We start from the raw sequence: 15,815 nt of genomic DNA, 5'->3' as shown, positions 1-15,815 counted from the left end.
CTCTCTCCCACTCTGTCTCTTTCTCCCATCTTTCTTCTTTCCCTCCCATTCTCTTGTTGTTCCTCTTTCTTTCTTCCTTTCTCTCTCTCTCTCTCTCCCTCTTTCTATCTCTCTCTCCCATCCTTCTTTCCCTCCCATCCTTTTGTTCTCTTCCTTTCTCTTCCTCACTTTCTTTCTGTCTCTGTCTCTCCCATCCTTCTCCTTCTTTCCCTCCCATCCTCTTGTTCTTCCTCCACCTTCCTTCCTCTTTCTTTCTTTCTTTCTTTCTTTCTTTCTTTCTTTCTTTCTTTCTTTCTTTCTTTCTTTCTTTCTTTCTTTCTTCCCTCCTTCCTTCTGTTCTCTCTCTCTCCCCCATTCTTCTCCATCTTTCTTTCCCATCCTCCTGCTCCTCCTCTTTCTTTCCCTTTCCTCCTCCCCTCCTCCTCCTGCATACCTATGTAGAGTTCAGACTTGCTTTCTTTATGAAGTGCTCTGTGCATCTCATTCCCTAACTTAAAATCCTCCACTTCAGATGTGCTGTGGAACCAGCCACGACCAGCAAGCCCTTGCATTTCAGACACCAGACAAAAAGATTCACAGCCAGCATATAATTTAGGCCAGCCGGTCAGTTCCCCAAAAGAAGTTAAGAGGTAAGTGCATTTTGAGCATTTCAGTTCGATTCTGGGCAGCTTATAAACATTTAATTTTATAGCAGAAGTGACATCAGGCAGATAGTCAGTATAAAGGGCACATTCTGGATTCCAGTTCCCAGATGTAACCACATCAGAAACTGGATGAGAGATTGCAGAGTTGAATACTGCCAACTTGTTTTGTTTACTTACTGATTTATTTTTTTAAAATAATTTAGGTAGATAGATTAAACATCAGAGAAGTCTGGTCAACTGTAACCCTAAATTTAACCCCAGCGTTGCTTAAATGAAACTGATTTTCTAATTTCATTTTCCATCTGATTTAAGACCAGATTCTAGAATAGGATCTGACTGTGTGTTGGAAAAAGACAACTCCTGGTGGTCCTTCTGGACCTTTCTGTAGACCTTTTGACACCAACAACTATGGTATACCCTTCTGGATGGGCTGTCAGAGTTGTAATCGGGGTGCGATTCAACCAGTGTAACAACTGGTTTGCGTGCAGAGCGTTTGCTACTGACCTTCTCCAGCAATCCCTGTGTGTTAAACAGCTGACGCGCGTTCTTGTTGAAAAGCAGGATATAAAGCACAGCCTAGAGCCCAGGCGGACGGATGGGCCCAACAGCTGATCGTTGGAGCAAACCAAACTAGATCGCTCCCAGCTGATCCTTGGAGCTACCAGTTCTAATGAACCGTGATGAACCGGTAGAATCCCACCCCTGATTGAGATGTGGTACCACTCCTACCTGGACACTTGGAAGTGCTGGGGAATTAATCTTCTGCTTCATAGTGATTGAATTGTAGAGCATTTGGATGCTCCTTTTGATCCCCACAAACATCTACATGAAACTGCTGGGAGAGCTCATCAGGAGATGTGGGCTTAGGTATCCTCAATATCCAGGTGCCACCCAAACTCCACCTCTTTTTGTCCCCTCCAAAACAGTTGGGCAGGTTACTGGATTGGACGAGAGCCAATCACCTGAGGTTCAATCCAGACAAGAGGGATACAAACTCAGGGGTTGGATTCATCGGTTTGGGCCAGTTCAGGAGAACCAATAGCTCCGAGGATCAGCTGGGAGCCAACTGGTTTGGTTTCCTCCGATGATCAGCTGTTGGGCCCACTTGCCCGCCCGTGCTCTAGGCTGTGCTTTATATCCTGTTTTTCAAGCCGCACGTCAGCCATTTAACACACAGGGATTGCTGGAGAAGGTCAGTAGCAAATGCTCCCCAAAATGGTTGTTACACTGGTTGAATTGCACCCTGTACAAACTCCACAACCTTTCACATTCTTGAGTTTCTATGCTACCAGGAAAAGAACCAATTTGGAGGGGAGATAAACCGAATGTAAGAAGCTAGGTTTATCCCTTTAGGTAGTGACAGTGAGAAATGTATATTATTATTATTATTATTATTATTATTATTATTATTATTATTATTATTATTATTATTATTATTAATAATAATAATCTTTAGTGAGTTTCACAGCCTTTGGGGCTGGTTGGTAGCTCAGCAGCTCGAGTCCTCACCAAGGACCTAGGAACTGTTCAGGTAGCATCGGAGGATATAAGCTGTTCCAAGTAGAGTGGTTTTTTTGTAGAATCAGGGTATTCAAGTTTGATAAATTCAGGATTTCCAAATAGCGAGGCAGCCCTTTAGGTATTGCTCCAAGGGCTACAATTACAATTGGGATAACATACGATTTCTTTTTCCAAAGTTGCTCAACTTCAATTTGTAAGTCCCGATACTTTGTGATTTTTTTCTTGCTGCGTGCCTACAATTTGTACCAGGTATTGCAATGTCAACGAACCAAAGCTTTTTCTTTTCAACTATTGTTATGTCAGGTGTATTGTGGACCAAGTGCCTGTCAATCTGAATTCTGAAGTCCCACAAGATCTTGACTTTTTCATTCTCCAGAATCTTCTCAGCCTGATGTTCCCAGAAGTTGTTACTATACTCAAATCCAAACTTTGGGCACAGTTTCCAGTGAATGATTTTTAGCAACCCAGTTATGGCGTTCTAGGTAGTCAGTTTGTGAAATTTTGCTGCACTCAATTATTAAATGGTCAACTGTTTCATCTTTCTCATTACACAGGCGGCATATTGTTGTTGTTGTTGTTGTTGTTGTTATTAGACACAAAAATGACAGTGTACATAGCAAACGAGATAACTATGCTGGGTTTCGTATCACAAATCACTAGTCGAACACTTCCCAAGTGTTTAGGACTGCATTATGATTATGATTGTTTATTTATTTATTTTATTTATTTAGAGCCAAGAAAGTTGGTCTTACAAAAACTCAACCTCGGAAAAAGGCATCAACTAGCTTTGATTGCTCTGGAAGCTGTCTATGGTGGGCTTCCAAAATGCTCAACACAATTCATATGAGCTCTTTTCAGGAGCTCCGTCACACCAGTTGCAAAGCGTTCGGGCGGGGAGGGCTGTCTCCCATGAAGTCAGAATCCAAAACAACCCAGGATCATCAACCTGTTGAGTTGACTTAAAGACGGCCTCCTTTCTGGAATCTTCTGGCTCCTCCCATCCAAAAGGAGAGCCGGCTTTTCCTGGAGAAAGTTCTCAAACAGTACTGAATTTGGTCAGTAGATGTCAGTGAAATCATTGCAGATCTGCTAACGCAGCTCTGAAGCTCTGAGGTTTGAGCAGGCCTGTTGTGGTTCACCGGCAGCAGGTGCGGACGGCTGAGGGCTCGGAGAGTGAAGACTCAGATGAGGGGCCAGCGGGTGATGCAGGGATGGGGCCAGGACCATCAGGGAGTGGAGTGCTGCCTTTGGAGATTGTGGAGGCTGGCAGCAGCAATGAAGAGGCCCACGAGGAGCCTGTGCCCAGTGAGCGTGTGCACAGGGTTGCTCGAAGGAAAGAGCACGGGTGACTCGGGAGTAAGGCTGCAAGGTAAAGGCCCCTCCCTGAGGAGATAAAAGCCAGTTGAGAAACCGCAGTTCTTTGCAAAAGGCAAAGAAGTTTTACACTTGAGCCTGGTGAACGTTAGGAGTATCTGTGTTGGTGTTTAGAGACTCTTTGCGTTTGAATTATTACTTAGTAACTTTATCTGGTGTTCTTGGCAGCCTTGCAAAACCTTGGCAAGGCTCGTTCTTATCAGAGCTAATTGGTTTGAAGCAGCTTTTAACAGGATTTGTAAAGAAACATTAAAAGGTTGTGCTGTTACCTTTGTCTCGTGTTTGCTACCTTAGAACCAGGTTTGGGTCAGAACAAGGCCTGACCACGATAGGATGATGTCACTGATCAAGGGTTGAAAATTTGGAACCTACTTCTTTTCTATAGGTTGGGGGCAGCTCGTTCCCACGCTCACCCCTTTTTGTAAAGTAGAAAGCAATACCGCTAGAATTTCAGCCACTACATTTTGGTGCTGGTGATGTGGAAGTAACATATTCTCTTAATTTGTTATTTTATACTCCAGGGCAGTTTCCCAAGGCAGCTCCAGAACTGGTCCATCGTCCCCACGTTCTCCCACGGTCCAAAGCCAATCGTCTAACAGGTATCGACCATTAAAACATTTTGCCAGCCAATTAAAGACTTGGCGTTTAATTAAGGCAGTTGGGGACCTACGTTATACAGATATGTGTTTATTTTATTTGCAACATTTATACTCCACATTTGCTCCTCGAAGATGACGACAACTTGAGAAGGACAACCCTAAACCAACCATTGTACTACAGTTGCAAGCAAACACTTAAATGTAAAAGTATGAAAATGTTGGGAAAGAGTGACTGGAATAGAATAGAATTTTTTCTTGGCCAAATGTGATTGGACACACAAGGAATTTGTCTTGGTGCAAATGCTCTCAGTGTACATAAAAGAAAAGATAAATTCATCAAGAGTCAAGAATCATAAGGTACAACACTTAATAATAGTCATAGGGTTCAATAGAATAGAATACAGAATAGAATAGAATAGAAATAATAGAATAGAAATAATAGAATAGTATAGAATAGATATTGGAATAGAACTAGAATAGAATAGAATATTGGAATAAAGAATAGAATAGAATGGAATGGAATGGAATAAAATAGGAATAAAGAATAGAATAGAATAGAATAGAATAGAATAGAATAGAATAGAATAGAATAGAATAGAATAGAATAGAATAGAATAGAATAGAATAGAATTCTTTCTTGGCCAAGTGTGTTTGGAGATGCAAGGAATTTGTCTTTTGGTGCAAATGTTGTCAGTGTACATAAAAGAAAAGACACATTCATCAAGAGTCAAGAATCATAAGGTACATTTAATAATAGTCATAGGGTACAATAGAATAGAACACAGAATAGAATAGAAATAATAGAATAGAATATTGGGATAAAGAATAGAATAGAATAGAATAGAATAGAATAGAATAGAATAGAATAGAATAGAATAGAATAGAATAGAATAGAATAGAATAGAATAGAATAGAATTCTTTCTTGGCCAAGTGTGATTGGAGATGCAAGGAATTTGTCTTTTGGTGCAAATGCTGTCAGTGTCCATAAAAGAAAAGATACATTCGCCAAGAGTCAAGGATCATAAGGTGCAACACTTAATGATAGTCATAGGGTACAATCAGCAATCAAATCATACTAGGAAACAGTCAATATAGATCGTAAGGATACAAGCGACAAAGTTACAGTCATACAGTCACAAGTGGGAGGGGATGGGTGATAAGGAGGGGATGAGAGGATTAACAGTAATAGTAGTGCAGACTTTGTAAATAGTTGAACATATAGCTGAATTTGTGATCAGGTTTTACAAATTACCACACATTCCTGCAGCGACATGTGTGTGGGGGAAGAAAAGACGGGGGGGAAATAATTAACTTAATGGTGAGATCCTAAAAAACAGATCAGAAGTACAGGCGGTCCTTGACTTACAACGGTTCATTCAGCGACTGTTCAAAGTCGCGGCAGCACTGAGAAATATGACTTAGGATCATTTTTTACACTTAATGACCAATTGCAGCATCCCCACAGTCACACGATCCAAATTTGGGACGCTCGGTAGCTGTCCCGTATTTATGACGGTTACAGCATCCTGAGGTCACGTGATATCCCCTTTTGCCACCTTCTGACTAGCAAAGTCAATGGGAAAGTCTGATTCACTTAACAGCCATGTTGCTAAATTAACAATGGCAGTGATTTGCTTAGCAACCGTGGCAAGAAAAGTCATAAAATTGAGCCAAAACCCACTTAACCAATGTTTCACTTAGTGTTGTGGCTTGTCAGCGGCCAGCAGAGCTGGCAGCAGACTCGGACAGTGAGGAAGTTGGGGAGGAACATGGACCAGCCCTGGAGTTTGGGGAAGGGTCAGACGAGGGCTCTGCATCGGAGACAGAGATGGGGACAGGGCCATCTGACAGTTATCAGCTGCCTTTTGAATCAGAGATCAGTGGAGAAGAAGAACAGCTGGAGCCTGTTCCCAGTGTGCGCATGCACAGAGCTGCCAGAAGAAGGGAACAGTTAAGGAACAAGGGTTGACTCAGGAGTAAAGGCACAGGTGGATGGAGGGAATAAAGAGGAGTGAAAAGGAAGTGGGGTTTGCAGGAGGCAATTAGTTCATTTAATTAGAGTGAAGATTTGTTCCTGACTCCTTGCCAAAGTCTTTTCTGCTATAGCATTGCGCTTGGAAGCTATCGCCCTGGCAACTCTCCAAGTCCGTTAAAGTCTGTGATTGTAAATAACTCTTGAAAGACTGTTTGCTGGTTGTGAATGATAGGAATTCACATTAGCCTAAATAAAAAGGGTTTGGTTGGGACAAGGAGTCTACTTCATGATTTTGTGAAGCCTAGGTCAGAACACTTAGCAACAGAAATGATGCACTCAATTCTCGTCGTTAAGTCAAGGGTTCCTGGATTGTCATAAGTCACTTGGAAAGACTTCAACCCCATTTTATCGTTTCAGGTCCATCAGTGGGAAGAAGCTCTGCTCCAGCTGTGGACTCCCCCTCGGAAAAGGAGCCGCTATGATTATTGAAAGCCTTGGTCTTTATTTCCATATTCAGTGCTTCAGGGTAGGTGTCCCTCCATCATCTTTGCTCTTTGTGGCCAAAGCCTACCCATCCAAGATGTCTTCTCCTCAATTAAAACTTGTATTTGTTTATCTGAGTATAAAATACAAAGGAAAAAAACATGGAAAAGTAAGAAGAGAGGAAGGGGAAAAGAGGGGCATAGTGTTGAACCATGTTTCCCTGAAAATATGACCTACCCTGAAAATAAGCCCTAGCCATTTTTTTTTCTGGGGTCAAAAGAAAATAAGACCTGGTCTTATTTTCAGGGAAACATGGTAATGGAAGGGGTAAAAAAGGAAAAAGGCACCAACTTCCAACTCTCTGGCACAGTCAAAGGGTAACAACATTACAATTAAAAATTTTTGCTTTTACAAAGCCATATAACAATAAGCCTAATATACAAAAACAGAATCAAAGGTTTTGTGATTTTTTCCCCCTCATTGCAAACACAAAATCAGAAAGCAAATTCAAACTCAAAGTTAAATATTATCTCTTATTTGGATAAAAGAAACATTTTAACTCTCTCAGCTTCCCTTGCTGTGGGGAATAATATATCATTCATGCTCCTGTTTTTAAATCTAGTCCATAATATTTTACCAACTTTAAAATATTGTTCAGTGTTACTTAAAAAAACATCATGCCTGCGTATACATACATACTTATTTTATACATACAAAACTAACTTAAAGTTTTCTAACAATACATATATCATTTTTTTAAAAAAAATCCATCCTAATGAATTAAACCATATTTAAGTCCCTCCCTCCAGCTTATATTCATAGAATAGAATCTTTTTCTTCTTGGGAGAGTTTATCACGTCTTCTTTCTTTAAAGAAGTTCTCAGCTTTATTTATATCCATTAAAAAAAAGTTCAAAAGTTGTTCTGTTGGATGTTGTAAATTGGTCTGAGGTAAATCTTCCTGAGGTCTGAGGTAAATTGGTCTGAGGTAAATCTTCCTGAGGTCTGAGGTAAATTGGTTTGAGGTAAATCTTCCTCAGGTCTGAGGTAAATTGGTCTGAGGTAAATCTTCCTGAGGTCTGAGGTAAATTGGTTTGAGGTAAATCTTCCTCAGGTCTGAGGTAAATTTTCCCTCACTGAGATAGCTATCATATCTTTTTGTCTTGAAGAATTCCCAAGAGGTCAAGTTTGGGACTTTCACTTTATGGACATTAACCAACCAAGGTGTCTTCTCATGGTGAAGACAAGAAGATGCCTTTAATTCTTGGGACAAACTTATAGATTAAATTGTCGGTAGTACCTCTATGGAGTCCTTCAGTTGACTTTCTTCAAGGCTCTTGATGGTTCTGTGTAATTTATAAATTAGTTAGGGTTCCTCTTCCTTTTCACCAATTCCAGTAGTTTTCACATGGGGAGATGATTCATCGCTGCCCCTTGTCTTTTATCCCCAGTTAGGGAGGGGCTTTGCTAGCAGAGGTGGCTCTTCTATCCCAAGGACCAGCCCATGGATTTCCACTGCTCTCCTCTCCTCTGCCTTCTGCGCATCTGCGCATCAGGCACTGGACCCAGCTGTTCCTCTTCTTCTTCATCAGCCATCTCCAGACCTGGGAGCTGTTGGCTCTCCATCTGAGGGCCGACGGATGGCCCAGGCTCCACCTCTCTCTCTCTCTCTCTGCCAGCTCCACTCCCTCTTTCCCCTTGGACCTCTCAGGTTGCCCTGATGCTGGCCCTGATTCCCACACCTCCTCCTCCTCCTTTGATTCGGCTCCTGGAGGGGCCGGCAGCCAACAGGACACAATAAGACCTAAAACTAATTAGAATTGCCCTTAACCACCACTAAATAAAAATGTGCATCCTTCTTTGTCAATGCATAGTGTGGAATGTGTAAGGGACAACTTGGGGACGCAGCAACTGGAACGGACGTCCGGATCAAAAACGGCCTTCTCACCTGCAGTGATTGTTACATCAAATCCAGAAGTAAGTACCCAAAGCCAATCTTAGCAACAACAAAAATCTCGATTCTTTACTATGTCAGCCAGAAAGGCATTTTCTTAGCCTATCTGCCCCAACCGAGCCTTATGGATATGATCGCACCAAGGTAAAATACTTTATTTGCAATAGTGGCAAATACCTGTAGCTCAGGTGTAGGATAAGGGTCGCTGTCTGAGCTTATGGGTTGGTTTCCGAAAGTTTCAAAGCACTGGTTTAGATCCAGCTTTAAAATACCCTTTTTGAGAAAAGGGTAGGGTGGCTTAACATACACCCTGTTTCCCTGAAAATACAACCTACCCTGAAAATAAGTGCTAACTTGATTTTTACATGTGCATCCAATATAAGCCCTACCCCCCCCAAAAAAATAAGCCCTAATTAAGATCCCGCCCACTCCAGAGTGGATGAGTAAAAATTAAGCTAGGGTGGGCATGGGGGGGTGGGGCTGCCCTACTACTTACCTTTGGATAGTTGTAGCCAGGCCTCGCACACCCCAACACCTGCCTTAGTGGCCCATTTCTTTGGCAAGGCTTTCCTGAAGGCCTCTGGAGCTGATAACAAAACTCTGGATCGATCCAGAACTCGATTATTGGATGAAGAGGCCTTCAGGGAAGCCTTGCCAGCCGCAGAAGAAGTTCCTGAAGGCTTCTGACAACGAAAAGGAGGCCGGGGACGACGCATGCAAGTGAGGTTAGTCAGTGGATGACATCCCCCGAAAATAAGACCTGGGGCCTTTTTTGGTGGCCAAAAAAAAGTATAAAACAGGGTCTTATTTTTGAGGAAACACGGTAGCCATCATACAATAGGAGCATTATTTGAAGGAGAGTCACATAAGATGAAATGAGATTGTTTTTAAACAGTTGTAGGTTAAATAAATGCACTGAAGTGCAAAATACGAGGCGCACTCTCTCTTAAACTAGCCAGGACGTAGAGAAGAAAACTTCAGAAAACATCTCTGCAGAGCTTAACAAGACTCCCAAAAGTCCTGCTCCAAAACTACAGGTAGTCCTTGACTTACAACAGTTCGTTTAGTGACCATTTGAAGCTACAAAGGCACTGAAAAAAAATGACTTAGGACCGTTTTTCACCCTTAACGACCGTTGCAGCATTCCCCATGGCCACGTGAACAAAATTCGGACGCTTGGCAGCTTGACTCCTCTTTACAACGGTTGCAGGGGTCATGTGATATCTTCTTTTGCAACCACCTGACCAAGCCAAGTCAACAGTGGGAAGCCAGATTTACTTAACGACCGTGTGGCTAACTTAACAGCTGCAGTGATTCGCTTAGCAAGGGTGGCAAAAAAAGGGTCATAAAAACAGGTCAAAGCTCCCTTAAGAAACGTCGGGCTCGATTGGGATCGTAAGACAAGGATTACCTATAGTTAGGGCCCCCTTACATTTTACCTCTCTTCACATGTCCATCTCCTGGGATTGTTTTGCATTCATGCTTGCAAAGTTGTTTCTTCTGGAAGGGGACAAAAAAGAGATGGGCTTGTGTGTAAGTGTGTGCAAAGTGTTTCGGTAGGCATGAGGCTGGCTTGCGTAAATGGGAGGGGGGAATGGTTGTAATAGGCAGGGCGAGAACAACGAAGGTTTTGCAAGCAAGCAAGCTGCCTGGTTTTTAGAAGCAATTAATTTTCATTAGTGAATTAATATACAGGAAATCCATGTTTTGGACCCTGCCCCTGTCTTGTTTTCAGAATGTGGCTTCTGGAAAGATAGGCCTAGCCTGCTTGAACATATGGACACACACACTCACAAACACACACACACACTCAAATCAGTGAGGCTGGTGCACAGCTGAATAGAGAAAGCTGGTTATTTACATATTTATCCTGGTTTTTTTGAGCCTGTTGTTCTTTTGGTGGGGAGGTCATCTTGCCTTGAGGTTAATTGTGGTATATTTCAGTTTGCAGCATTGTTTATGATATAAATAAATTGTCTCTCTCTTTCTCTCTCCCCCTTCTCTCTCCCTCCTCTTTCCTCTTGTGTCGTTCTCTCTCCTCTCTCCTTTTCTCTCTCTCCACTTTCCTTTCTCTCTCCTCCTTTTCTCTCTTTTTCTCTCTACTTTTCTCCCTCCCTCCTTCTCTCTCCCCCTCCTTCCTCTCTGTCTCTCCTCTCTCCTCTCGTGTCATTCTCTCTCCTCTCCTTTTTCTCTCCCCTTTCCTTTCTCTCTCCCCATTTTCTCTCTTTTTCTCTCTCTCCCTTTCTCCCTCCCTCATTCTCTCTCTCTTTCTCTCTCTCTCTCCATTCTCTCTCCTTTCTTTCTCTCTCTCTCCCTCCCTCTCTCTCCTGTTTCTTTTTCTTTCTCCCTTTCTCCCTCTTCCCTTCTCCCTCCCTCCCTTCTTCTCTCTTTTCTCTCTCTTTCTCTCCCCCTTCTTTCCCTCTCTCTCCTTCTCTCTCTCTTCTCTCTCTCCCCTTTCTCTCTCCCTCCCTCCTCTCTCTCTTCTGTCTCTCCCTTTTCTCTCTCTCTCTTTCTCTCCCCTTCTCTCTCCCTCCTTTCTCCTCTCCTCTCATTCTCTCTCCTCTCCTCTTCTCTCTATCCCCTTCCCTTTCTCTCTCCCCTTCCCTTTCTCTCTCCCTCATTTTCTCTCTCTCTCTTCTCTCTCTCTCCTTCTCTCTCTCTCTTCTCTCTCCCCTTCTCTCCCCCTTTTCTCTCCTTCTCTCTCTCTCCTTTCTCTTTCTTGTTCCCTTTCTCTCTCTTTTTCCCTCTCTCTCTCTCTTTCTCCACCCCTCTCTTTCTCTCCCAAAATGTAGCTGCTGGCCAGCCAACCACTTTGTGACCCAGTTCTCAGTTCTGCATAAGATGTTCTCCACGGAGGACCATCATCCTTTGTGTCCCAAGGCTGTTTGCCACAATGGCGTGTAAGAGCTCAAATCCATGGACTCCGTAGCTCTCGGACTCCCTCTTTAACCTAGAGTGGGTCGAAAAGGCCTCTTTCCTCACGTGATCCATCCTTTGATTTCCTGCGTTCACGTACGTTTTACATGTATGAAGTCTGCGGCTGCACGGTTAAGCACTTTTCCCTCCCAGCCAAGCACCTTCCAAAGTATCGGCTCGCGCTCGATTTTCAAAATCCGATATTTTGAAAGGAAAGAAGAGGCCATAAGCTCCTGCATTTTTTTTCATATCCTAGAAGCAGAGAATTTGAAGTTAATGCAAACTTTGTAGATGTTCTCTTAATATGCCAATGTATTACTTTCATTAACTGAGTTCTTGGGAGGCGGTTGAGCAGAAGCATAGAAATCAACTTCTCTGTTTATTACTAAAGAGGTAACTTTTTTTATACAGACTAGTTTGATAAAACACATTGTAATTCTGAAACCTTTTACTAAATATTGCCTTCCACGGAGGGTAGGGAATTCTCTCAATAAATTATTGCCCCTTCAGTCATGCAGTCTTTGAAAAACCTAAAACCAGGGTTCTTGTAGTAACAGATCATCTACATATAATGTTGGCATTTTCACAAAAGCAACCTATAAACGGTTCTCCAAATATCTAATGGATGACACCTGTTTTTTATTTAGCTGACTTTTGCTAACTGTTTCGGGGTTTAAAACTAAGATAAAACTCTTGTGTTTTATTTTTACTGGGAAAAATAAATATTTCCATGCCCCTTTTGCAGTTACCCTATAACCGTGATGGCAAACCTATGATAAATCAGTGTTGCCTGGTGTCATCAATCTCCACCTCCAAGTCTCAGCAGGGTCAGCTTTTGTTCCCACGGGAAAAGAGAACCACCTAGCCCCATGATGGTGAACCTATGGCACGCGTGCCACAGGTGGCACACAGAGCCATTTGTGCGGGCACGCAAGCCCCAGCCAAACTTACCTGCACTGCGCATGTGCGTGCCTCCCAGCTGATTTTCAGCCCATTTGAGGCTGTTTTCACCCTGCCGGAGGCTCGAAGAAAGCCTCTGCAGCCTTGGGAGGCCGAAAAACAGGCCTTCTGGAAATACCGGAAGTGCCGAAACGGGCTCATTTTCAGCCTCCCGAAGCTGCAGACGCTTCCCTCGAGCCTCCGGGAGGACAAAAATGGCCTGCCCCGAGCTCCAGAGGCCCTCTGTAGGTTGAAAATGGGCACTTCCGCTATTTCTGGAAGGCCCGTTTTTCGGCCTCCCAAAGCTGCAGAGGCTTCCCTCAAGCCTCCGGGAGGGTGAAAACAGCCTCAAACGGGTCAAAAATCAGCTGGGAGGCACATGCATGCACAGTGCAGGTAAAGGGGCAGGGCGGGGATGTTCTGTGCGCATGCGCAGGGGGACGCATTGTGGGTACCAGCATGCACATGCTTTCAGCACACCACAACGAAAAGGTTCACCATCACTACTTTATAATGATGTGGAAATCTCAGTAACTGAAATGGAAATTCTTCAGTCACCACTTTAACGTACTAGTATGGAATCCTTTGAAGCGATCTCCAGAATTTCTGATCCCTCTGTTCTCCAGACAAATGGTTAGGGTGTAAAATGGCCTCTCCTTGTAATAAATCCTAAATCCACCTTAAATAGAGACCCTTAATTGAATTACAGATGATCAATCCAAAAGCAGAGGCCAGGACAGGTACTTCATTTATTGACCACTCAAAGTTAACGATGGCACCCGAAAAAGTGACTTACGACCATTTTTCACGCTTACGACCATCCCAACGTCCCCATGGTCGCCTGATCAAAATTCAGTCGCATGGCCACTGAGTTCCTCCTTACAACAGTTGCCGTATCCTGGGGTCAGGTGATTCCCTTTTGACCCTTGACCTTCTGACAAGCCAAGTCAATGGGGAAGCCAGATTCATTTAACAACCGTGGCAAGAAAGGTCATAAAATGGGAACTTAACAAATATCTCACTTAACAACAGAAACTTTGAGCTCAATTCTGGTTCGTACATTGAGGATCCCCTGTACGGACCATTTGCAGTGAGCACATGGGGATGTTCTTCTGTTACGGAGACTTCTATTTCTCCATAATGACTGATGAATCACCAGCATAGATTTTTTTTTTAAACCCTCATTTTTTCCCCTCATCTTTTTAATTTTTCATTATTCAAAGAAGATTGCTCACTCTTCAGGTCCCACTGATTCTGAAGCTGATGTCAATGTGATTCAACCAGTGTAACAACCAGTTCGGTGAGCGCACGCGTGCTCTACATTTTTAAAAAGCTGATTTTCAACTCAATTTTATCTTCCACTGCAATATGCTCACCGGAACAACCGGATCGTGCGAACCGGTCCAAACCGGTAAAATCGGATGTGATCTATCTGTTATTTCAGTTATTCTTTTGGTTGGTGGGGGGAGAGAAGATTAAGAGCAGGATCAAGAAAGAAAACCATTCACTATAGTAAGTTGAAATATTAAACACATGTTTTAAAGAGTGATTTACTATCGACATGGCAATATTATAAATGTTAACGGGGTTTGTTGTTTTTTTAAAGCCTTCCAAAAACTATGTAGCTTTCCATTTCTTTAAGATGGCAGACATAACCGTGTCATAATTATTTTTATATCTACTTCATTCTCAGCCACTTCTTAGTGGTCCTTTATTCTTGTTATTTAGAACTAATTCTGTACCCAATATAATTATTGATAGGGCTGACGATTGATAAGGCCAAATGAGGGGGGCTTCCATTACAGACAAGATCACCAAAGGCTCAAATACCAATTGTTACACTAATCTCTATTAATAATATTTATTCTAAAATGCTCTGGGAAGTAAGAAAATTGTCTAAAATGCAACTGCTTTTATAGTAAATGTTACATTTATAAATAAACATTGATTAAAACGGGTGGTGTTTTGGTTTTGTGGCTTTTGGAAGTAATAACAGTAGAGGAATATTTTTTTAATATGTTTTTGTTAAGTTTCCATTATTACAACTCAAAATACCATGATTTCAACAGCATTTTTGACATCTATACAGGTTTTTATCTTATATATCTTAACACATTACATTTACATTTATCTAACATTAGTTAATAGCTTTATCTATAATTGTTATTCTTATATTCTTATACTGTATATTCTACATATTTATCATTCGTTTTCTTGAGGTCTCTTACAAGTTAATTTCCTATCTTATTTCTTATTTCTGTTTGTTATCCAATCATACCATTTGTTCCAAATTAAAAATATTCAGAGTCTTCTTTTTTTCAATTTCAATGTAAGTACCGTATTTGCCGGCGTATAAGACGACTTTTTGCCCTGAAAACATGCCTCCAAGTGGGGGGTCGTCTTATACGCCGGTAAATACGTTGTCACTCGGTGCAAGAGCGACGGGGGCGGGCTCCGCAACTTGCGAAGCCCCTTCAAGCCCAGCCGGAGTCTCTCTTCTCCTCCTCCCCCACCCTCCGCCCGGCTCGGGCGCTTGCGGAGGCCAATCTGGAGGTGGGGTGGGGTGGAGCGGGAAGGTCTCTGGCGGGCCGTTTCGCCCAGCCAGCCCCGAGCCGCGTAATGGCCCGGGAGTGGGAGGGAGAAGGTGGTGGGGGTGGACTGTGGCGCCCCTCCTTCTGGGCAGCGGGCGGGGGCGGCAATTTGCTCCTCCCGCTTCTCCTCTCTCTTGAAAGACCGGGAGGGCTGTGCTTGGGGCAGGGGGTGTCCTCGGAAGTTCCTGATGGGACCCCGCTGGGCAGGGCCACCCGGCTCCCGAGCTGCTTTCCAGGGTCCCCTTGAGAAGAAAAGGGTCCGGTGGGCGGTGGAAGAAGGCGAGGACCTCCTCCCGCCCCCTGTCCCATCCCGTCCCTCCTCTTGTCCCCCCTCGCTTAAGAGAGAAAGATCCGCCTCCTCTGCACCGAGCTGCCACCCGGCGCCGCGTCTCCCGGCCAGCGCGCTTGCGACTTGGGAACCGGCCAAGCGACTTTAAACCGAACGGAGGCCAGAGATAGCCGGAATTACCCTCCACACCACACACACACACACACAGAGAGAGAGAGAGAGAGAGAGAGAGAGAGAGAGAGAGAGTTGGCAGCTGTCCATCCCCCACCCTTGGAGTCCCGATGGCACGCACGCGGGGGCTGTCACAAAGAAAGGGAGAGGAATTGAGTGCCAGCCTGAGAAAGGCGAAGCTGCCTCTCTAAAGCATTTTGGTGGCTTTGTAAGTTTGGGGAAAGGGGCGGGGTGTCAATCAAGAATTATATCCAGAATACCCCAAGTGTTACAACTTACCGTATTTGCTGGCGTATGAGATGACTTTTTTGCCCTGAAAAACATGCCTCCAAGTGGGGGGTCGTCTTATACGGCAGTAG

The 15,815-nt window shown here is 43.5% G+C and overlaps 1 protein-coding gene across 10 annotated transcripts in view; it reads left to right on the top strand.

Annotated features, from left to right (window-relative positions):
- LIMCH1 (LIM and calponin homology domains 1) overlaps positions 1-14,360 on the top strand; it is a 192,927-nt gene extending 178,567 nt beyond the window's left edge. For all 10 annotated transcript variants that reach the window (XM_026675354.2, XM_087965762.1, XM_087965761.1 and 7 more), the window contains 5 exons: positions 512-629; positions 4,061-4,138; positions 6,532-6,640; positions 8,471-8,573; positions 11,343-14,360. In XM_026675354.2, the coding sequence (XP_026531139.2) occupies positions 512-629; positions 4,061-4,138; positions 6,532-6,640; positions 8,471-8,573; positions 11,343-11,368 (434 nt within the window). In that variant the 3' untranslated portion in view covers positions 11,369-14,360. The remainder of the gene's footprint in view (positions 1-511; positions 630-4,060; positions 4,139-6,531; positions 6,641-8,470; positions 8,574-11,342) is intronic.
- The last annotated feature ends 1,455 nt before the right edge of the window (positions 14,361-15,815 follow it).

Source organism: Notechis scutatus, chromosome 4, assembly GCF_049901735.1.
Source record: "Notechis scutatus isolate UNSWTSFEM ecotype Mainland chromosome 4, rNotScu1.2, whole genome shotgun sequence".
NCBI lineage: Eukaryota > Metazoa > Chordata > Lepidosauria > Squamata > Elapidae > Notechis > Notechis scutatus.
The sequence above is the reverse complement of the archived record's forward strand: the minus strand, read 5'-3'. Positions and strand labels throughout refer to the sequence as shown.